The sequence below is a fragment of the Denticeps clupeoides genome, chromosome 10 (assembly GCF_900700375.1).
Source record: "Denticeps clupeoides chromosome 10, fDenClu1.1, whole genome shotgun sequence".
NCBI lineage: Eukaryota > Metazoa > Chordata > Actinopteri > Clupeiformes > Denticipitidae > Denticeps > Denticeps clupeoides.
In genome coordinates, this window is record NC_041716.1 from 14,783,982 (window position 1) to 14,808,432 (window position 24,451).

The 24,451-nt window shown below is 46.0% G+C and overlaps 1 protein-coding gene and 1 long non-coding RNA gene across 10 annotated transcripts in view; one reads left to right on the forward strand and one right to left on the reverse strand.

Moving 5' to 3' along the window:
• Positions 1–24,451, reverse strand: part of camta1a (calmodulin binding transcription activator 1a) — a 319,797-nt gene that overhangs the window by 11,807 nt on the left and 283,539 nt on the right. For 4 of the 8 annotated variants that reach the window (XM_028992546.1, XM_028992547.1, XM_028992544.1 and 1 more), the window contains 5 exons: positions 20,332–20,485; positions 16,422–16,562; positions 12,188–14,499; positions 11,328–11,454; positions 10,881–11,015 (listed from right to left, as the gene is read on the reverse strand). In XM_028992546.1, the coding sequence (XP_028848379.1) occupies positions 10,881–11,015; positions 11,328–11,454; positions 12,188–14,499; positions 16,422–16,562; positions 20,332–20,485 (2,869 nt within the window). Of the gene's footprint in view, positions 1–29; positions 1,203–5,481; positions 5,668–6,050; positions 6,317–10,880; positions 11,016–11,327; positions 11,455–12,187; positions 14,500–16,421; positions 16,563–20,331; positions 20,486–24,451 lie in introns of those variants that run through there. The other 4 variants (XM_028992549.1, XM_028992551.1, XM_028992548.1 and 1 more) reach the window with 4 other exon arrangements.
• LOC114797631 (uncharacterized) lies at positions 6,087–11,140 on the forward strand. 2 transcript variants are annotated; one of them, XR_003750961.1, is made up of 2 exons: positions 6,087–6,414; positions 10,850–11,140. It is a non-coding gene; the product is annotated as an uncharacterized LOC114797631 (long non-coding RNA). The 2 variants fall into 2 exon arrangements; XR_003750962.1 differs by having other exon boundaries at positions 10,853–11,140.

Here is a 24,451-nt window from a genome sequence, read left to right on the forward strand (position 1 = left end):
TAAATAATGGAAACAATTGGACTACACACTGATTATGTCACACCCGAGGTGCTTCAGGTTCGGCTCCCGTCCCCCCTGACTGGTTCACCTCCGTCATCAGCTCCACAGGGAGGAGGTCCAGGCCATCTGCTCCCCCCCTACTGAGGGTGTAGATAAGAACACCTCACTTCTCTTTGTACAGAGTGTCCATTCAGACTCTATTCAGACGCTCTGTATGGACAGACCAGATGCAGTTTGTGCTTGTCAGGGTCACATGACCAGACTCAAATTCAGGGGTGTTCCTCCCATTGATAGGCGAGTTCATGTTCATGGGGATTACAGACCTTTCTTGGCATGCTCCTAGAGACCCCTGAAATATCACGGACAAGCACAGTGGAACGGATGTCTGAGACAAGCCACAGGTGTGAAGACTTGAAGCTGTCAGTGTTTTCAGCAGCACAGGAACGTCTACTCAGATTCACCTCAATGAATCAAAAGCTTGAGTGCTAAGCACAGAGAACAGGGCTGCCCACCAACGATGGCATTTTCTCCCTTGTGTGTCCCTGCAGTGTTTACACTTACGGCATTTTATCAGACACCTTTATCCGGATCGACTTACAGTCAGTAGTTACAGGGACAGTCCCCCTGGAGACAATCAGGGTTAAGTGTCTTGCTCAGTGACACTAGTCTTCTGGATTTTAGTCTTCTGGTTCATATGTGAATGTCTTACCCACTAGGCTACTACCACCCTACTACTACTTGTTTGACACAATCCTGTCTTACAGCGAGTGGGCACAGGCCAGTCAGACTGGTCACTTGGCAGAGGTTCTCACAGCTGGGGAAAACCATCTGCCCTCCTTCCCTCACCCTCATTCGTTCATCCTGTTTTCCCATCACTGCCTGGTGCACATGTGTTCTGTCAGTGGAAATGAATCTGTTTCTTCAACCTGGCATCATGTCTAGCTGTCTTCAATGGAAAAAGTTGACTCAATGCAAGTCATTAATCTTTAAAATGGTATTTCAGCTCAATGCTAACTTAAACTTAAATGGAAGTTCAATGGGTAATAATTTTCTAATTTTAGCATTTTTATAGCATGTTAATGTCAGATATGAGTCTCTAAACCCTAGGGATCAACTGTACATTGAGTCCAAATACAGTCCTGGATTTCGTTTATCCCAATGACTTTAATAATGAACCTTTGGGGGAGTGGTGGCCTAGCGGGTAAGGAAACGGACCCATACTCAGAAGGTTTGAATCCTGAACTGCTGAGGTGCCACCGTCACCACACAATGGTCCCCGGGTACCTTTCATGGAAGCTCACTGCTCACCACGGGTGATTTCATTGTGTGCACCATGTGCTGTGCTTTACAATGGCAATCACCTCAAGGAAATGATCTTTATCCAATTAGTTTTTGGACTAACTATGTTTTAATTAGCACTACATGGTTTATAAACTGTCATGAATGCATTAAAATTAGCATTTTGGAAGTTGTGGTTCTGCCTTAATTGGGCTATTGTTCTACATGGCATATACTGCAATAGGTTGTGATGCAGCATCTACTTTACATGACCATGAACATCATAATATAACAAAATGTCAGAGCAATTGGGCAGTATTCTTAATTCATAGTGAAAGTCATTTCACTAGTAGAAAGTCTACCTCTAGGTACCATCCGACCTCTACAGCTCATACAAAATGCAGCAACCTTCCCAAGTTCTCCCACACCACCCCTCTGTTACGTTCCCTCCACTGGCTCCCAGTAGCTGCATGCATCAGATTCAAAATACTGATGCTGGCCTACAAAGCCAAACATGGAGTAGCACCATCCTACCTCACAGCCCTTATTACACCTCACACTGCACCTCGTATACTCCGAGCATCCAGTACTGCTCACCTGGTCCCTCCATCTCTGAAGGTAAAAGGAAGACATTTATCTAGACTCTTCTCTGTCTTGGCCCCTCGGTGGTGGAATGAACTTCCCCTTGAACCACCACTGGGCAGTGGTGGCCTAGCGGTTAAAGAAGCGGGCCCGTAATCAGAAGGTTGCCGGTTCGTATCCGGACCCGCCAAGGTACCACTGAGGTGCCACTGAGCAAAGCACCGTCCCCACACACTGCTCCCCGGGCGCCGGTCATGGCTTCCCACTGCTCACTCAGGGTGATGGGATAAATGCAGAGGACAAATTTCACTGTGTGCACCGTGTGCTGTGCTGCTGTGTATCACATGTGACAATCACTTCACTTTCACTTGATGTCAGAACAGCTCAGTCACTGAGCACCTTCACACAGCAGCTCAAGACCTTCCTCTTTAGAGAATATTTAAATGAACTTGTAACCTTCTTATTGTCAAACGTATGTACAGAATCTACAACAGAGTGAATAAAAGGTTGTATTCATAGTTGGGGTCCTAGTGAACCAGAATTGATCTCTTCATCGATGGTAACTTGAAAGTACGTTTTAAGTCGCTCTGGATAAGGGCGTCTGCCAAATGCCTTAAATGTAAATGTAATTCATATTCACACCTTGGGGAGTATGGGAACTGAAATCCACTCTGAATGGGTTCTCTGGATGCTTCTAGTGAGAAAGTTTGATTTGGGATTTAAGGAGCATCTTGTCAAGAATGTATAATTTCTCATGGTGGCATGAACAAGTGGTATTATCAGCAAAGACACCAAAGGTAAACAAAGGAAAAAGCAACAGGCAGGATTGTGTGCTCAGTGTTGTCAGATTTGGTGGCTTTGAATTTTCGGAAATATTAATCATTTGGAATATGTGTTGGGGAACTACAGCAGCTGCTTAACAATATTTTGTTGTCAGATTTGATGGCTTTGAATTTTCTGAAAAATTAATTATTTTGAATATGTGTTGGGTTAAACAATTATCAGATATTTCTGGCATTGTTTCTGTGTTTTGGTGCATATTTAGGCTATTTTTGGGCTGTTTGGGGGGACCCCAGTGGCACCTTTACATTTACAGCATTTATCAGACGCCCTTATCCAGTAAGTATCCAGACTTACAATCAGTAGTAACAGGGACAGTCCCCCCTCCTGGAGACACTCGGGGTTAAGTGTCTTGCTCAGGGACACGATGGTAGTAAGTGGGGTTTGAACCTGGGTCTTCTGGTTCATAGGCGAGTGTGTTACCCACTAGGCTACTACCACACTCCTTGAGGGTTTGGGATTTGAATCCGCAACCCTTCGTTTATGTGGCTGCCTCCTTATCGACTAGACCACCACTGCCCCTTAAAGCGATCATTTGCTAAAGATCAAGTCTACCCAGTCTCCCCATCTTCAGTAATCTTATTCACCAACAGCAACATTAAATTAAGTTTTATTTTCGCAATTGTAGCAAGAAAATAAATCAGCTTTATAACCACAGAATGCTGGATTGTGAATATTAAAGGTGGTCATTGCTGAATATTAAGAGCATGCTGCAAAACAAATAAATTGGGCATCGCACCTATCATTCCTTAAACTCATTACCATTTCTATGGGTTCTGTAGACAAAGCTAAGGACCCCAGTTAGCGTGCATGTGACTTCTCTTGGAAGTCTGCTAGAGTGGAAGGAGGGGCAAGGAATTTTCATTAGCGAATCGTGACCCGGAAGGCAGATGAGATGCCTCACACACAAACTAACAAAACTATACACACAACACCGGCAGCAGTTGCATGTCAATGATGGAACATGTTTTGTAAGAATGGTGTCCATGACCCCAGCAACACAGACAGCTACAGGACATACTGTTTTCGAAGCTCATGGTGCCTGAGGGACATTTTCATCACACTGTGTAAAAGATAAAGAGATTTGGGCATGTTTGCGATTGGCAGATAATCTACTTTGCCAGTCAGACATCTTTAATAAAAGTGTTGGTGCATATGGGCCCGTTTGTGCCATGCAAAAAGTGGTGTTATGAGAAAATAAAATGAAGGAGAACATAGGACGAGGGAGAAGATGAAACCAGTGTTGCCAGGTTGGGTGGAACTTAACATTTTTCAAATTCTTGTTGAGAATTGTAACTGAGAAAACAAATTGTAATTTAAGTATGTTTAGATTTCATACTTTTTTGTATAGATTTAGCAGATTTCTTTGTGGTTTGTGGCATTTTTTTTTAATTGTGGGCTGAAACAACCACTTATCTGGCAAAATTGCTGCCACTACTTTAGATGTGTAACAACATTTTAATACTGCAGTAAGGGCATGGAATAAATACAAGTTCTGCCTACAGATGCTGAGTTCTCCTGAGGCCACAGAGACCACACAAACCGGTGAAATCTCCTGCTTTCGGTCGGATGCTTTGCTCCAATTTACAGGCTGTATATCAACAAGCAGGAGATCACCCTAATCCAGGCTCAACGTGCCAACAAGTCCTACAATACCCGCTCTTCCAGAAACGATCCTGCTGCATCTTATCAATTTGACCATTTTACATATTAGCAAGTGCGGTTCACGCTCACGCAGCTGTCGCTCTGTCTGCTCTAAATCTGTACGAGTCTGATTTGTCTGACTTGAACTAACCACAGACATTAAAGTCAACCTGCATCATTCGTGAACGTCTTGACAAGGCAAAAAAATTTAAAAAAGTACTCGCTATGTTGACGAAAAAAAGAGATAAAAATTGCATCTACCCATGGACCAGAAGTTGTACGTTCTTTAAGTGCACTTAGAGAAAATATGCCTTTATATATTATATATAATGTGTACATTATATATTGATGTCCGCCTTCCTCCTTCTCAGACGCTCCTGGACCATATGGAACGTGGCTTTTAAGGACCCTTTTTTAAAGTCTGCCATAATACATTTTACAGTATGTTACATAAACAGCCCCAAATAGACTGCCGCACTAAAAAGGGTCCAAGTTCCACAGGAACCTTGGGTATAATTGATGGAATGATGGATATGGCACACAGATGTTACCTGACACGAGACTGGACAAGGTAAAGTCCCCTACTGCTGTCGGTACTCTGACCTTTCAGGGACCTAAGCAACCTCTAATGGCAATACGGGGCAAAACGTCTGCGCAGAGCAACCCAGCGAGGCCTGATTAACTCTGTAACGAACGTGGCCGTAGGAGGACCCACCCCTGTTTCCCACAGTGAACGATGAGCGGAGTGGATAGGAGGCAGGAGGCTGCCCGCTGTGCCACAGATTTCTATTTCTGGAGACCTTGACCTGGGGCTGATCCAATCTCAGGTAAACTCCTTCCAGTTCACTGGATTCTGTCTCATTCAGAGCCACGAAGCACTGGCCCGTCTGAGAAGCTGCGAGGATAATTATTACTAGAACATTTATCTTACATTTATCCACAACTGACACTACAACAGTCTCCTTAACTAAAATTCCCGGCAAAAGTCAATGGAAGCAGCAAAATCAACAGGTTGCTGAGACACAACTACAAACCAGTACAATAAAAATTAAACCAGAGTAAAGTGCCTGTGCCGTTCCCACCCTAATGAAATGAAAGAGAGTTTGACCAGGGTCTTCCCAGAACCCGGACGCCCACCTGGCAGGATGCAGGAGCTCGGACGGAACGCAGGGAACGCAGGGGCCGCAGGGGCCGCTCCGCTGCCGGTGATGAGTCTGGCCGGTGATTAACACAGTCCAAAGAAGAGATCTGCACACGCCGTGGAAGTGTTCCTTCTTACAGCGACCACCTCTATACCATTCATTGCTCTAGTATCATTAATTACTAGAACCAAGAAAACAGTAGAATTAGAAATTAGCAGCAATTAAAACGATAGTGTTCATTTCTGCCAAAGACATGGCGTGGTGTTACTTTGCTCTCGTAAAACATTCAAGTTTTTTTCTTTTACGTTTTGGTGCACATCCTCTGTGATCTAACTTGGCCGAAGCTTGTCCATGGTCAGAACTTCACCCAAAACTAAACACACACAATCTGAACTGTGTCTACAGCAACAACCACGCAAACTGAGCTACTCCAGGAAACTTGATGCAAATCGGGCTGCTGTGGAGTCTGGACGCAAGGCAACTTCGCCCATCAGTCAAAACAGACAGACAAACACGCGCGCGCCCGCACGCACGCACGCCAGACGTGTTTAAAACGTGTCCAACCTGAGATCGCACCGTCCATCGTCCGTGCGCGCAAACCGAACGCGGTCCCTCTCGTCTTTCAGCCCGAGCAGATGTCATTCATCGGCATCCCGACCTCACGCCACGCACTCTCTCTCTCTCTCTCTCTCCCACCGAGCGCGCACGCACGCACGCACGCACGCACACACCGGCGCGCGCGCGCGCTCCTCGACCGCGCCGCCGTGGCCCCGACGACGCTGCCCGCGGAAAACGAACACAAAGACGCCTGAGCGACGCGAGGGGAGAAATGTTACAGACCCCGCACCCACCCACCCACCCAACCCACGCCCACCCCCACCCTCTCTCTCCTGCAGCAGGAGCAGACGGCGGAGCGCACGTGCCGCAGGTAAACACGCGTCGCCACGGCGACGGCGGGACCGCGTTCTCACGCGACACGGCGAGTCGACGCAGTCGCGGGTGTCGCATTTTTTTGGGGGGTGGGTGGGTGGCTTTTCTTTTCTGACGCCAAAGCCGAGGTCGCCGCCGCTTATTTAAACGACTCCGAGGCGGGAAGGGCGCCTTTTGTCCCGCCCGCGGCTCCGTACCTGCAGTGCCGCAGAGGCAGCGCGTCCCCTCCCCCACCTGCATTATGACAAACCGCGCCGGGCAGCGGTGCCACCGGCACGCCGCGCCACCCTGCCTGGCAGGCCCGCGGAAACCCCCGCCGCAGTCGACCGGGGCGCGGGGACGGCGGCGGAGGGGCGCGCGCGCGCGTGCGTGCGTGCGTGCGTGCGCGCGCCGGGCGCGAGGAATGCGGCGGAGCGGCTCCGCAGGGTGGAGTTTTGCTCCAACTCACATTCAACACCAGCAACAACGACGACGGCCACAGATTCGCTCATACGCGCGCTATAAATACATTTTTTATAACAACAATGCCCTTCGGGGACCTTTTATTCAAAAATGTAAAAAATTCTAAATGTATATATTTTAGTTTAGTTGTTCGAGCGTGGTTACTAATCCAAATGAAATGCCAAAAAGCGAACACCATGAAGAGTGCCCCATCACAGCATCCTACCGCCTGTCTCTCCAGCTATTAAACTATCTAGACGGACATATCGATGAAGAAACAGGCCCACAGGTTAAGTGCTACATTATATGTAAGTGGGTGTTTGTGGGCTGCGTCCGGACCACCGCCGGTCTGTATCTACACCTGATTCACACCGGTGCAGGAGTCCAGTGTAAAAAGCCCTGGATGCAGCATCGACTGCATTAGTATGAATTACTCCATCGTATAAGACGATGAGACCAATACTGGACAGTGAGCCGGTGCACTTTTCAGGACGATATACAGCGTACGGTCAGGTTTGTAGGTCTTTAGAAGCCCTTTATCAGTCTCTCGGAGGGCCGGGTGCTGGCAGGTTGGCTGTCGAGCGTGTGTGAATGGGCCGGTGCGGGTCTGCGTTAATGAATGGCGCCAGACTTGCGCACAATTACTCCCTCCCGCTCCCTCCAGGGCTGTCTGCATTGCAGCTGTCCCCTTACGCAGCCCCTCGCTGATGCCCTAGTTTATCCTGTCAGTGCACACTGCAGCAACGGCCCCCCCTCCTCCCTCGCCGCACCTCCGCCGACAAACGGCATGAAAAACACACACGCTGCTGAACACAACACTTACTCAGCACAGGCGCCATGCAGTTTTAAAAATGGTTTTAAAACAACCTTTTCTCCTATGGAAAATATAGACAAAGTGGGGTGGTGGTAGCCTAGCGGGTCACACACTCGCCTATGAACCAGAAGACCCAGGTTCAAATCCCGCTTACTACCATTGTGTCCCTGAGCAAGACACTTAACCCTAAATTGCTCCAGGGGGGGGGGACTGTCCCGTAACTACTGACTGTAAGTCGCTCTGGATAAGGGCGTCTGATAAATGCCAGAAGTGTAAATTGAAAAAACAAAACCCTGCATAACAATCTGGTTTATTATGGCAGCTCCTCTTTCCCAAAGCTAGACTCCTCTAATTTTGAGAAATTGGGATAAGGCAAACCATAATTTAGAACCAGAAAGCCGCAATTCCTGATTAAATGTCCTCAAATCCACACGGATGTCTCTGCTGATCTTCCGAGAGATGAGGCGATCCATCTGTGTTTTCAGCTTATTGTCTGCTTGTGAGTTTCATCGACTCTTTGACTTGCAGTGTGGCTCTCTAATGACGAACAGCGTTTCTCCAGGCTCGGCTGGCCCGGTTTGCTTCCGCTAAAGTCCATCAGCCGATCAGATCAAGCAGATTACGAGACTTGAGGACATCCGTTTGGCGCAAATGTCACACTGTACATACACTCTGACGTTTATTTTAATAAGCTTTGAGAAAGGCTTGACCCTGATTTGGTGTCTAGTCCCAGAAAAATGTGCAGCGAGCTGGGGTTGTTTATGGATTTGATGGGGTGAATCCCAGCAGAGGGGAATGTGAAAAGGAATAATCTGAGAAAGAGTGGAGTCAAAGCAACCTGGCTCAGCAAGGCTTCTCATTTCATCAACACTGTCATTTCTGACAGACTAGGAACTGATACAATGCTCTGTTAAAACGTCAGAAGTATGTAAAATAAAAGTAAGTGACTGGTTATGAAGTGTAATGTAACACCATGCAATGTAAGTGTAATGTAACGCACGTGAAAGTTTATGAACAAGTTTCACCAAAGTCCCCACCGATTGCCTTTATTACAGCAGCACAGATTCACAGCATCATTTTTAAAAAAAAAAGTAATTTGTCTCCAAACCCTCCCAGCTCCTTTTCTAACCTGCAAAGTGAATGTCAACAATCTAAAGAAAAAATATGGTCTCATTCAACAGCCAATAGTTTGTGATTGTCACATGTGATACACAGCAGCATAGCACATGGTGCACACAATGAAATTTGTCCTCTGCATTTAACCCATCACCCTGAGTGGCAGATCGGGATTCGAACCGGCAACCTTCTGATTACGGGGCCGCTTCCTTAACCGCTAGGCCACCACTGCCCCACTATGTAGTTGTTTTAATTATTTCTAATGTCTTTATGCAATAAAATAAAAAATCAGCATATTTTTTATAGTCAATATAATCAATTTATAATCAATAGTATTTTTTGACAATAATTAAAATTTTAATAACCATAAATCATATTAATTCAAAATGTATAATAATAATAATAACTATACATTTTAGTACAAAAACTACTAGAATGTTATGGCTGTTTTACATTCATATTGGCATGAATGTGTTATATTCATGTAGTACCCCAATTATAATTAAGCACTACCCCTGGCCTCCTCAAAATTCACGCTGATCCTCTTATGGGTACAGAGTTGCTCACTTCAGATTAGAGTCTATGGATTAAAACAACAACACACAAAAAAAAAACCTTCAAAGCTGATGTACTGCAGTCAAATCCTTCCATCTGTTTAACAAGCACTGCGATGAACCCTCTTCCTCCAACTAACAAGCAGCGCTCCCCATTTCCTCTCAGCCCTTTACACCTCATGCAAAATGACAATTTCTGTACTCACACATGCTCTTGCACTACCCAAAAGAAGCTCACTGGTTCACTATCCACAGAGCTCTGAATAACAGGGCCCAAAAAGTTCAGACTAGTTTCTGCCTGAGCCCAACAGCTGATCAAGAGCCCATCTCACACAAATATTACAGCATGGTGCCATCTAGTGGACGAGTACTCAACACCCACACACAGCTCCGGCACAGTAATACCACAGACAGCTCCTCAAACCAGCCTGGAATGGAGCAAGGAATGTCAACAGCGTTCCTGTTTTTGCTCCTTCTACAGATACGTCCCTTGAGTTGCATTTTTATGCCATGTAATGACAATGCAGATTCACTGACTTTGGTTTAATTAATCCTTATTTTGTTTGGTAAAGACTTTATATGTTCTTATAACCACTTCCATTTACTCAAGCATGTTGCTTGGCTGCATTTGGTTCAACATTTTGGGTATGTGAGTTGCCTAGCTTGTTTGACTACCCATTTCATTTCTAGATGCATTTGTTTTGGAACCTTCTTCAGTATGAAAGGCCCAACACAGAAATTGCAGAAGTACCGGCTCAGCATTAAGATGAAACATCTTGTTAAAATGGCACCTGGAAGTGGGTAGCATGCTCCGATGGGATGTCCACTAGTATACAACATCACCAGAGTTGTGTGCAACCAAGCCTCAATCCTGGGCTTAGGTTCACTGGTTTTTCTTCCTAGGGACACTTGTTACAGGTCCACGGCATGCTGGGAACATCCCACAAGATGTTTTCTAGCTGCAGACCCATCACCAATTCATCAAAACTGGACCAAAGAGCAATGGAAGAAAGTGTCCTGGTCTGAGGTGTCGTGTTTTCTTTCCCATCATGTGGATTGCTGGATGCATGTGCAGAACTTACCTTGGGAAGACATGGCACCAGGATGCACTATGGTGAAAGTATGATTCTTTCGGCATTGTTAAAAAAATTTCTGGATCTTTTCCTGACTGATGGTGTTAGATTCTGTCACTTTCAACACCTTCCACCTTCAGAGGTCATAAAATTAAGGCTGATTGGTGTGTCTCACCTATCTGCCATTTTAGGCTTTGAGGCCCTGTGTAGCTTTTCCATTTCTAATATTTGTTGAATTGTAGGACAAACCGAACCTATCCACACCCAGACTCTTTCTAGCAAGAACCAGAACCACAATCCAGGAACCAGAATCAGATATGGAGAGAGAGTGTGTGAGTGAGCGTGAGGCCGGGATTGCCGATGAATGATGTTGGGCACAGCCAATAATTATATAATAATAAGTATTGACCTAATTAATTTATCTGTGTAAACCAGCAGAACCCCAACAAGGTTGAAGACAACCTACCATCCAGGGAGAGCCAGTCATGCTGAGAAGAAGGCAAAGAGGGCAGAGCTCGGGCCTTGTACTCAAAAACAACAGAGTTGGAGATGATCTGGTTGCTCACGGCAACCTGCAGTGTCACCAGTCCGGTGTCGTGAGCTGCGAACCAAAAAGAAGAAAGTTCGAATGTGTGTAGGACAACTGTTCCACACCCACAGTGATGCATTTAATAATGTTGTGTCTGAACACACACACAAAAAAAGAATTAAATACAACAAACTAAATCAATGCAGACATTTTATTTATTAAATAAAAATAATAGTTAAAAAGTAAAAACACATCTATCCAGATACATGGCTTGGTGACTGTAATTAACCAGGTGACTACATATGAGATATTACATATTAGTTACACATTCCTATGTAAACCAAGGCTAGACCTAGGTGGAATGTACATGGGGGAGTATCTCACCAGGGCAGTAGCAACGTAGGACCCCAGGCTGGATGAGAGATGCAGGGACAGAGATCTGGTCGAACAGGCAGCTGTAGGTACTGCTTGCTTCTTGCCAGGGGCCTGTGATTAACACCTTAACTCCACCCTAAAAACACAGACATGGTGAAAGCTGAGCACACACAAATAAAAATGCTAAATATCATTAAGTGGCTACTCAGTGCTAAAACATATCACATGTCTGCCACCTGGTGGTGAGAAATAGGTACAGCATGCACATGATCTTCTGCAAGCCGAGAATGGATATTGTGCCACCTAATGGTCCGACAAAGTAATGACCACAACAAAGGTGTGTTTTCCGCTGGCATTGGGTACACAACAAAAACAAAAGTTCCTTGATGACACATTCCAGTTTCTTTCCTGTGACCATGAGCTACATATAAAAATCACCAGCTCAGTTCCAAATATGGGTCAGATTTGAGAAAATATAGCTTTGTGCTCAGTCATCAAAGGTGAATTAACGCATTAAATTAATTAATTAATTGATTGATCAATTAATTATGCCCACAATATGTTAGACCAAGCACTGAAAATGTTAATGAATAATATTAGCTGATTTCATCTTCTTCCCATAATTCTGATGCACATTGTTTTGCTATTTCTGACAAGCAAGAAAATATATCAAGCATTATTTTTTATCATCTGTAGCTGACTTAACTGTAGTTGGCTAGTTGTGGATTGATTGCTACTTGTGACATTTTTTATGTGTTAACGTTGACACCACTAGTTAGAACATGCAGTAATTTGGGGATTCAGAGACTGAGAACATCAGTTGCTATGTATCAGATTAGTTATCTCTCAGGAGACCATTTGCAACTCACCTCTGGGTATGACCACTCAGGGGAGTAGTCTGTGACCATGAAAAGGCGTCCAGTGGCCTGCAGCATCCCCAGAGCTCCCTGGGCTACAGCTGCTGACACCACCTCGGCCACATGCATGTATGCCAGTGAGCCGGTCTCTCCAGATGCCCCTCCAGCTCCTGCCGCTCCAGATAGAGACTGTGGGCTGCAGCAGGGCTGGAGACAGAGCTCTGATCTGCTGTAGCCAGCAGGTCGGTTTACCCCATCTTCCTGCCCTTGGGCCTGTGTGCCTGCTGTACCCGCCTGGCTGTCTGCCCCTGGAGGGGGCACTATCTGGTGTGTGTAGAGGGCACCCCCTGTCCCCACATTGGCAGTTCCTGCATCCACAGAGATAAAGTCATTGATGAGGTCAGAGAACTGGTTGCCGAAGGAAATGTCGAAGTGGTCCAAGTTGATCTCCATAGCCCCTGTGGAGGCTCCACTCGTTCCAGTCGCTGTAAGACCCTGGTGGGCTGCCACTGTGTTGTAAAGTCCCTGTACAAGCCCGTTCCCCTGCAGAAGAGGCTGCAGCTGCTGCTGGTTGGAGGCATTGGTGGTGGTGCCTACATTGCCATTCCTCAGGCCCAAGGTCTCAGCTCCACCAGCGCCATTCTCTGGACTGGCCTGCATGTAGTGCTCTGTTGCTCCTCCTCCATCTGCATTGCCGGCTGCTCCTCCACAGGCCTGAAGGTGATCCCCAACTTTAAGAAGGCCGTCTCCTCCATTCTCTGAGGGCCCAGATTGTCTGGAACCACCACTGCCTGACTGATCCATTCCCACTACCTCCTCATGCTCAGGTCCCAGGCCAGGGAAGCCTCCTTGGTACTGCAGCAGTTGGAGGGATCCAGCCTGTCCTGGGCCCTCAGTGGGGGAGCCGCCATTGCAGTTGGCTCTGTGCTGACTCTGATGTGGGTGGTGGTGGTGGTGGTGGTGGTGAAGATGGCCATTGCTACCTGCGGAGTCGGTCTTGACCACTTGCAGGCCCATGTAGGTTGCATCATGGGAGTTGTGCTCCAACAGATGGCTCTTCTGGCCTGAATTTGACCTTACCTGCTGGGCCTGGCTCGTCTGTGGCGTCTCCTGAAGGAAGAAGTTGGGAGAGCGACTCTGGTGGGCCAGATCAGGGCTGGACATGGCCTGGGTGTAACCCACAGAGGTGTCCACTGCCGAAAAGTCCTGTTTGGCATCAATTGCACTGAAATCCATCTGCTCCAGAGTGGTGCTAGGACTGAGGCCACCACCTGATGGCAGTAGAGAGCCAGCAGTTGTGAGTGTTAGTGAGTTCTGGGAGGAGCTTCCGGTCGAACCGGAGACACTGCTACCGCAGCTCCTTACTGGCCCTGCCTGGTAGCATCCGTCTTTTGCCATCTGCTGTTCAAAGGACGTGTCCTCTGTCTTGATGTTCTTCACCAGTGAGGAGCTGAAACTGTAGGTGGAGTCAGACATAGAAGGTGAGCGCTGCAGGCTGCCATTGGAGCTGCCATTTCCCGAGGAAGATGATGCGCAGGAAGAGCCGTTTTCTGTCTTCAGCCCACTGCCACCGTACGTCTGGCCCTGCTTCGGGTTGTTGAGAAAGCAGTCAGGGTCAAAGTTCATGCTGGTCTCTGGGAGCTTGATGGTGCTGGAGTCGAGGCTGCTTGACAGGACTAGCTCCTCTGATACAGCAGAGGCTGACAGCATGGAGAGACCATCTGAAGCTCCAGGCCCACTGCCATCAGCCCCATTGCTACCTGGGAAGGCGAACTTGTGAGTGTCGGCGGTGACAGCCAGGACGAGGCCGTGAGAGGTGTCCGAGCCCATGATGTGGGCATTTGGACCAGCTGTGGGTGACATGCTGTAGACTGGGTCACCCGTAACCTCAGACATAAAGACGCTTTGCGACAGGCCGCCCATGACAGAGGCGACGTGACCCATGCCAGCCACCACGGGACTGTCCGCCATGTCGCCCTCGCTGTTCAACCCGCTGCTGATGGACACCGGCGAGTTCTGTGTCGTGTCAGGAACCTCCACCTGATTGGTGGACGACACCTCGGTGCTGTTCTGGTGCAGGAGGACAGGTTTGGGGACCTTGCCGTTGCGCTTCTCCCGTGTGGTGCTGCCGGTGTTTCCGCCTCCCCCCGGGCCCGTGGCGGTGCTCTTGCCAGCATGGCTATGTTCAGTTTTGCCCTCAGACACATCATTATTCTGCAGCTCAGAGTGGGCACTGCTATATCCCCCTGAGCGGGCGTCTACCTTGGGAGAAATGATGCGATGTTTGGCGCTGTTGCATTTGTGGTGCACACTGCTCCCAGCACCTGAAATCCCCGTCCCCGCCACACAAAAAACAGGTTAGAGCCGTCATTTTCAGGCCAGGGAGCCATGAGAGAGACGAAACAACAAATCCAATCAGTATGACATATCATTGTAACATTACAGGACAAAATCAAATAATTAATACATTTGTCCTCATAAAAAATATGAAACTGACTTCATGGCCTAATTTGCAAATGATCCAATGTGGTATTATATTATGCACTTAATAAAGCTATACTACTAATATTTTTTATTTTTATCTCGTTTTATTGCCTAGTAACATTGACATTTCCACTTGACATAGATGCGGTGACTTGACATAGACGCAGAACTCAAATTATTATATTATATGACTAATGTTGGTTTAGAGAATACATCCTTGAAAAAAAATTTGTCTGTATTCGATTTTTTTGTCTATTCTACTAATGGCATTGCGGAAGGTAGCTTGTACGAGTGAAAAGGTAAGTTACACAGCTGGCAGATTTCCTTGGCCCAGGAAGACCCTTGCTGATTTGGAGCTCTGATCTGGTTTATGTTTTAGATCTTGGCTGTTCCTCCTCACATACTGCACATCCTGCACAGGCCTACTGCCTGCCCTTCCTTTTAATGTTTGAATTCCAATTTTTTTAAAAGTCCTTTGCTTTACATTTGACATCCACCCTCCAGTATGACGAATATATAAAACAGTACCTCTGTGTATTTTATGTGAATTTCACCTAAAACATATTATATGTAAATTCTTTTCTTGAGTAATTTTCTGATTGTAAATGTTGAACTACACCCAGTGTTTCTGTTTAATGTTCCCTTTTTGTTCTTCTATTTGAAGCAGCAAGATCAATTATTTGATATGTCTTTGATAAATGCAAAACCAACATACTGAATCAAACAATGAGACATGGAAAAAGGAGAAAAAAAACAAAAACAGCGAATGTAGCTGCTTTTTGTTTAATATCAGATCTGTCAAACCTAAAGTACCACGCTGCCGACTCTGCTAAAATCGGAAGTGAGCAAAACAAATGAAGGTATAGTGGAACGCACTTCACCTACTTATACTTGTGAGAGGTATGGAATACAATTTGTGTTAAGGGTGATTGAATACAAGTGGTCTGTATGGATTTTCTTTGAACCACCATTGGGAACTTGAACGTAGAAGGTTTTTTCTGCGTTCAACCATTCTGGTGCATTACAATAATAACTGGGAGGAATAATATGTCAACTTTGGAACGTATTCAGCTGACAGGGACCTCTGCGCCTTGCTTAGAGTTATCAGGGTAGAGTGCAGGCCAACTACTCCATGACTGCTGGGTTGGAGTTTAATTCATTTAAAGAGCACATATCTTTCCTTTATTTTCTTTGATGTTAAAATAAATGTACTCCCCATATAAGACTCCTGCCCACTTTGTTTGATCACACTAAGTTCAGTTTGAATCTAAATGCACATGCTCTGTAAATAAATTAGCCTGCGACATTAGCCTGCGACATGCAAAGTGACATCTGGTCAATTTAGAGATCTGTTCAACACCTAGAAATCTGTATCAAGTTCATGAAGTTCCTTCAGAACATTTTGACAGTGCAGCACTGGTTCAGTCATCAAGCACCACAAACTCAACTCAACTCCCTACACATGTCCATTTCACCTGCTTCAACACCAGACTGCCCGCTTGATGCCTAATAAATCCTACCCCTATTTCTGATGGCCTGAAGGTCCCGAGAGGTCTCATGTACATACTGCAGTTGAAATACTGTCTCCTTTGGCAAAGGCACTTAAACCTATTTTGTCCCAGAGGGTGACTGAAATTGGAGAGTAATAACAGTGCAATCTAAATTAATAAATGTAAACAGGATCATACATCAAGCTAAACTTAAACCTTGTTAACAACCATTTCTTTCTCTCTCTCGCTTTATTATTATGTTTGGTTCTTACCCAGTGTGCCCGTGCAGAGGCAGTTATGAGTCCTGGGTGGAGGTTTGGTCTGGTGACTGTCCAGAATTTGCTGCACCAGTTGTTCCACGGAGAAGCCCGAACTGCTGTTCCCATTGCTGCATGTCCATTTGATGCCATGAACTGTCAGGAGAGGCGGAGGAGACACACTTACCTAATTACCTAAATGACTCCCATAATCCTGCCCACACCACAACAACCCTCAACTTTATTCCAAATTTATGCCAGACGCCAACCTCACCACCTGCCGAACAAAACAGTTCTGGCTAGTTTGCCGAGTGAATTTGAATGCAGTAGAGTTTATTAACCTCCAAATTTCTATGCACTTTCACCAGTTTTCTGTTACTGTCTGAGTCTAATTCAATATCTGCCAGATCACAGTGATGACAATGCCCAACACATCCTGGGTCTTCTTAAAGTCTTCCTCCTTAAATGCTATTTGGCTTTTTGGTCCTAATGCCCATTTTAAAATAGCCAAGTGGTTCCCTTTTCACAATGAATCCGACCTACAAAAATGTTTGGTCCTCCAAGGACCACCGTTATGACACCGGAGGTGTACGCCCCACAGATTCACAAACAAAAAGCAATTTGATCAGTAAATCCTGACAACCATTGCTCTGCTGTTCTCAGGGGAGGTTGTTCATCTTAGTCCTACTGTCCGTAGCAGCAGGGTTAGAATTGTTTTTTTTTTATTGTTGGTATTCCTCCACCTAACCATTTCATTCTCAACAGTCCTAATCTTTTCAACACGTCAACTAAACCTCTAGATGCTCTACCCACATTTTGCACCGGTTCTGGTCTCACAGCTCCTCTGTAAGGATATGTGTGAGGAAGGAGTAAGCCAAAAATAGGGCTTTTTGAGCTGAAGGGGTTGACCTTCCCTGGGAAGATGCTTGTATTCTGTGAAGAAACCAAGAGGGAGGTTTTTCACCCTGGCTCACTAATACCCTGCCCAGGGTGCTGCTTTCCACGAAGCTAATTCCACCGCTGAAGCTATTACTGCAGCTGGAGCTTAGAGTATTAGAGCTACAGTCATCACCAAGTGTGCTGCGCACCGTTTTCCCTCAGAAAGAAAGAAGTGTGGCTATTTTTTTTGGAGGTTCAGAGCAGATTTAGAATATCAGACTAAATCAGGGTGGCTTTTATATCAGCCTCACCTCACGCCTCACTAGCTGTCAGAGAGAGAATGCGGGGTGGAGGGTGCAGGCTGAAGGGGGCCAGAGAGTGAGAGAACGCCGAGATGAAAACGGGGAGAAGATGGAAAGACTGAGCAGAGTGAATGGATTTCTGCTGAGCCAGAGACAACCGTTGTGACGGAGGTTTCGCCCGGTCCCCGCCGTCTCCACGCATCAACATCCCATAAGGCATCAGAGCGATGCCTCCACTGTCTCACCACACAAATCAGCCTCGCTGTGGGAATGCAGACAGCGATGAGGCAGGACAGATGAGAGAGGGAGCGTGTGGGTGTGTGTATATGTGTAAGCCATCGCATGCATTTGTTTGTGTGTGTAAGGAGCTTATGGTATCACTGGCACCCTGCTGAGTGGACTTTACATGACAAACCCAGCAGGGTTCGGTGGCGAGGGGCCCGGTGAGTCACAGCAATGTGACAGAGCCACACTGACAGCACACCACTCATGTTGGCCGGTGCTACTGTTTCCCAAACAATCTGGTCTTGTTTCGGTCAATAATGCGTGTTCAACACACACACACACACACACACAGTCTTTGTCATGCCTGCGACATTTTTACTGAAATGGAGAGAGCTTCTCTCCTCTAAAGCATCATCTGATATGAGTTGGGGTCGATGTGACAACAAGTTCAGCCTTCACTGGTGACACTATGCTGTGTGTGTGTGTGTGTGTGTGTGTGAGCTGGTGTATGCGTGTTTTGGTTGATGACCCAGTCTTGCTGAATGACACGGCTCCAGATGTGGATGGGGCTCCAGTAGCCGTGGAGACAAGTGAGTCAAGCTGCCGTTGCGTGACTGGGCGCGCTCAGCCCGAGACTCGTCTGCAGCCCTCTCTCACAGCCCCTAGGGCCCAGGGTTGTACCAAGGCCGAGTCAGGTCACACTAACATGCAAGTGTGTGTGTTTTGCGAAAACACTATGAGCTCCACTTGAAAAATAAGCTGTGTCTACAACTTAAGATTTGCAATATTTGAAAATGTTTATTTCTGGCATTTGTGAAAAGATTTGTGATGAAAAACCAGGAGTTGTGAATATAGCTGAAGAATGCATTCGGCAGCATTCTAAAACATGCCTTTGACAACTGATCAAGTAATCATCTTACGGGAGAGTTAAATTATCCGTTGGCACAAACAGTGCCGACATCAATCCTCCTGTGTGATGAGATAGAGGGGAATCCAAGCGCTTTCCCAGCACCATCCATATGTTAAATGGAGGAGTGTGAAAGCATGCGTAACGCAGGGCATATGGCGAGACGCCCGCTTCCTTTCAACCAATCTCCTCTCGCTACAACAGCAATCTCTCCCACGGAAGAGCAGGAGAATCCTCCCGACGCTTGGCCGAGAAATATAGTGATGCTTGCATATAAGCATTTCTCCTGCATTAAAAAAGGCAGGTCTGCTGATGAACGCAAGCTGTTTGTATAAGATATAGGTCACTCAGGGGAACCTGTGCAGTTTGGACGGGTCTGATGTATAACTCACACATGAATAATTCATGCATTAAAACAGACTACAATTTGTCTGCCTTCCACCCTCCCCCCAGAAACGAGGGAAATTTGCACTGCCGCTCACCCACCAGTAGGTGGTACTGTTGCTCTTTGGAGGCCTGATCCTGTATCCAAGAAACCAGAAGATTCGGGGTGCTGGAGAGGATGCCTGTGCTCTCTTAGTAGACCTAGCCAATACAAGCCATCTAACCCTCTCCATATTGTCCCAAGCATTTGCAAAGTTAATGACTTAATGCATTACCGCAAATGGTTTAGATTCAGATTAAGCTGTAGGTGTAATGAATACATTAGTTTCCCCTGCTGTCTGTCCTGCAGTCGATGTGTGAGAGGGAGCTCTTAAGTGATTGCTCCAAAAGCTCTTAAGGGGATCCGAACACGTATGCTGTTGATTAGGATGGGGGCTGGAAGGCGTCTGTATGTACAGTTCAACGGAGAGAAACCGCTGACATCAGCCCCGGGGAATATTTAGAATATTGACCAAACGTCTTGGGTTAGGTGTGAATTACGCGAGGCAGCGACTGTGGCTATGAAAACCACACTTCTTACCCAACAATCATCAGCCAGATAATGGACGTCACCTCGACAGTGAAATGGGTCTGTGTCGGTGGCCACCGGAGGGGAAAGAAAGTGAGAGTAGCCTCTTAGGAGCAGCAATGTGTGGGTTACGTCAGCACCCAGTCTCCTTTATGTGTGTGAGGGATTTCTGGTGAGTCAGACGCTCTTCCTCCCACACACTACCCGCCAATCGATATTCAGCTTTTACTGTAGAGGCAGCCGGGCTCCCACGTCGGCTGCAGTGGCGCCTGCTGACCCCGGATCAGCCAGATGCCTTGGGTCAGGGACCCACAGAGACCACTGGATGGATGCTGCACCCATAACCAGCACCCTGGCTGCTTTCAGACAGAGAGTGGTATAGACAGCACTTAAAAAAATGAAATGTGTGGATTACAAATCTGAAAATTTCAGGATATATTCTTAATCCTACATATTCCTAAATTTTATGATTTTTTGAAGATGTTTTATTACTAAATTCTCACTTATTCTCGGTATAAAAGCAGGGTGCATTCTTTCCCGAGCAAGGTTGAAAACAGACATTCTGTAGTGTCATAAAGTAGAATATCCTTGACTATATACATGAGTCAAGAGGAGACAGTGTGCATGTGACAGATTTTTCGTGCAAAATGTGACACTCACACATTGGCTTGAGCTGGCCAATAAGCTCCTCCTTGCTCCACTTGGCCCACTCCTTCTTGTCGGTGTTGATGGAGCAAAGTATTGGCCCACATGGCTTTCCACAGTCTTCTATGGCTGGAACATTCAGGTAGTGGACCAGCACGATGTCTGGATTCTGGAGAAGCAGCGAGACGGAGGGGATTGGAGGCAAAAGGAGAGAGACGGAGGAGAAGACAGAGCATAAGTGTGATGGAACAGTCAGTAGCCCAAAGCAAAGGCAAAGGAACAGGGTTACATGATGACTGGCAGGGGTGGAGGAGTGTGAGGGACAAACATTCACACAAAAGGAGCCCCACCCTCCCTGCAGCCCTCTCCATGTCAACTGAATCAAAATGCCTGATTTGCTGAGAGAGTGCGCTGCCGCAATAAATTCCGTAAATTGACAGCGCATGAATAATAGGTGCAGTTTAAAAGCACACTGCGCTGGTGTGAATAACATCCATCCTGCCCTGTAATCATGAATAGCTATGATTAGAAAGTGCTGTAAACAGTCACGAGAGAGACGGCCCCACGCAGCAGATCGAGACTAGATTCACTGAACACACACACACACACACACACACAAAGCACAACTTCATACTAGATTAGTATGTCTGCAAATTCCATCGTACAGCCATGATTTCACACACACATTCAGCACACTCTCACACATGCACACACACACACACACACACACACACACACACACACACACACACACACAAATACACTCACAGCACATAGAGCTATATAGACAACACACACACAGGAAATTATCCATTTATGTGTTTAGCTCAGTTGTGACATTCACATACAGTTACACTTTGAACAGGGGAGACAGACGAAGAGCGGCAGGGACACAGGAAGGTAGAGAGAGGGAAGGTAGAGACAGGAGGTAGAGATGGAGAGAGAGAGAGATTGGCCTTGATAAAGAAAAATGCAGTAGCAACATCTGTGTGAGTGCTGCTATGGGCTCCATCAGTGTAAAGTGGTAAATAAATCAGACGGCTCCTGGCCTGTACTGCTTTCCAACCTACACAATCAATCTGAGCTCCAGCCACTTTCAAACACACACACACACACACACACACATACATACACACACACACACGCATTCCTCTCAAGGCCATATGCACACATATGTACACACATGTCCACTACACTACACACAGTCAGCACATATCTATGGCACCATATGCCAGGTAACATATCTGCACACACCAGCATGTCCTAACGCACCATGCACTATTCAGCTCCATTCATACACGCAGGCAAGGTCTCTCACACACCCACACACACTCAGGCATTCACACATCCTCAAAACAGGACACATGTAACAACACACTAAAGCACATGAATCTGGACCAGATTCTGGAATCTGGTCCAGAGAATGGTTCAGGTCTGACCAATCAGAGTGACCCCTCTGATGGAACAAGTAGACCAACTAAGAGCGCCAGCAAAGCCCTCATCTAGAAAAGGTCAACCCCAAACCTCAAGGCCAGACTAACAAAGTGCAAAGTGCAAACATAAGAAAACATCATCAAATATTTGCTTTTCTTTTTTACTTTTCTTTTGGGTATATGCAAAAAACATAAACGAAGCCAGCACACCATGTTAGAAAACGAATCTTAAACCTCAACTGTTCTCAAGTCCTGTAATAGCATTTTACATGACATTTTACAGCATTTATCAGACGCCCTTATCCACAGCGACTTACAATTAGTAGTAACAGGGACAGTCCCCCCCTGGAGCAACTTATGGTTAAGTGTCTTGCTCAGGGACACAATGGTAGTAAGTGGGATTTGCACCTGGGTCTTCTGGTTCATAGGCGAGTGTTTTACCCACTAGTCTACTACCACCCTAATAATAATATGGTAAGCATCTGGTTCTACAACGGAATTTGTTTACCTTCAATGCTTTGTGCTTATGATCATTTTAACGTCAATGTCAGACTAATTAATGACATTCAATTAAAAGACTGGTGTGCCAAGAGTCATTTCATCCAAAATGAGTTGATTAAGCAAAATGATAACAGAACATTAGAGCCATTATAAATAATGATCCTTTTATTTTTGATACCTTTATCTCAAGTTGGTGTTTACAGGGTGTTTACAACTTGCATTGGACTAACATCTTGCCTTGAGTACCTCTATTTTAACGCAAGTACATGGTTTGTATAGTTAATCCACCTCACTGACCAACACCAACTGGATCAACTGGGTGAAAATAGCAAGGAAAATATGAATCAACCTATATATTATACACACCAGATACAACACACTTTGGTGTTTCCACACATGCACCCCTACAAAAGACCCACCCATGAGGAGTTCAAATCAGATTCTCTTTTCTCCAGATGTTTGCTGGTTGCTTGGTCAAGACATTCTGCTCAGAACCAAACCTTGTCTCTACCGTGGACGTGTACTGAAAGAGGGTAAAAGTGAAAAGCCCCAGACGGTGCCTGCAGTGTAGATAATGGACAGCCTGCTCCCCTCTGCATGCACCTCCAACAGGCGTGACTGGAGAAAACCGAACACTGAGCTGGAGGTGTGAGCTGACCTCCTCCTCACCGGACAGTACAAGAGTTTTGCAGCAACAACTTTTGGAGAGAAGGATACATCAGCCCCGAGTTTGCTCAACAAATCCACCACTTCCTCCAATGCTAAGTGAAAGTGAAAAGTTATCACATGTGATACACTTCAGCACATCACACAGTGAAATGTGGTCGCATTTAACCCATATGTGCATTTAACCCATCACCTGAGGGAGCAGTTGGCGGCCATGAAAGGCGCCCAGGGAGCAGTGTGTGGGGATGGCGCTTTTCTCAGTGGCACCTTGGCCGTTCATGATTCGAACCGGCAACCTTCCAATCATGGGTCTATTTCCTTACCTGCTAAACCATCAATGCTGAGGTCCAGGACCACTTATACTAATCCCAGTTCATTCTAGCAGGCACTTTTTTCCAACTGACATTAAGAAGCAGAGCTATGTGCTAAGTGTGAGCAGTAGTGTTAGATTGAAAGGAAGAAGAAGAAGAAGAACTTTCAAGATGCTTAAGTATGGGAAGTAATGGTGTGCCGAGTTCAGGTCATCCAGAATGAGCAAGTAGCACGATGGAGAGCTGAAAAATCTGCCTCCAGCTCCAGAATATTAGTAAAATAAATAAGCATTAATAAAGCAATGAAGTGTAACGAGTTTTTCTTTCCTCCATTAACGCATTTCCGAGTTTTTTGAGCTAGCTTTGATGCAAACGTAGCTTTCAGTTAGCACTTTGCAATAAAAAAAATGAATACATTATTTAGCTTTCAGACATAAACCCTACTAGATGTTTATGTCATTCAGAGATACAGCTAATTACACAGTCACATATACAGGTTCACTGCAGATGGCTCAAGCCTTAATCGTGGCTTTAGAATGCGCTGCATAAAACAGCTTTGGCTGTGTAGTCACTCTCCTTTCACGATGACACCTGGAGTGCGAGGGGTGAGAGTTCAAACTGCAGTCAGACAGCGGTGATATATTCCCCTAAGAAGACATACAGATGACAGTAAAATCAGCCTTTTATCTGCACTCCAGTCAAGACCATGTGACGTCTGTAGAATCCCATCAGCCCCCACCCACCCACAAAAGTGTTTTTACAGCACATTCATCTCGCTCTTCACCACAAACGCGCTTCAACCCAATGAAAACGTACACCGTCACATAAATCTATCATGACGGCTGTTTAATTTAATTTCCTGCTGGCTCCCCTTCTGTATAATATTGGGAGTTTGTTTTCTCCAGGAACGAAAATGGCTTTGGGGGCGGAGGGAAACTTTTGCTTGGATACTGTTTTGTACAGAAGACAAGATCTCATTAGTGTATTGATTAATTGTGTAATATAGCTCAGTCTTTTTTTTTGGTTTACCCGGTTCTCCAGGTATGACTTCTTGTGGCATGCTTGGTCTACAGCCATGTGGGCTTGTTCACCATTAACCTAACACCATATAATTTTCTCTGTGATTGTGTGCATGAAAGAAGTCAAAACACAGGGTAAATAGAATAAAAATGTGCGTTGTGTGTTTTTGCATCCATCTTTCCCCTACCACACGCTCCTCACATA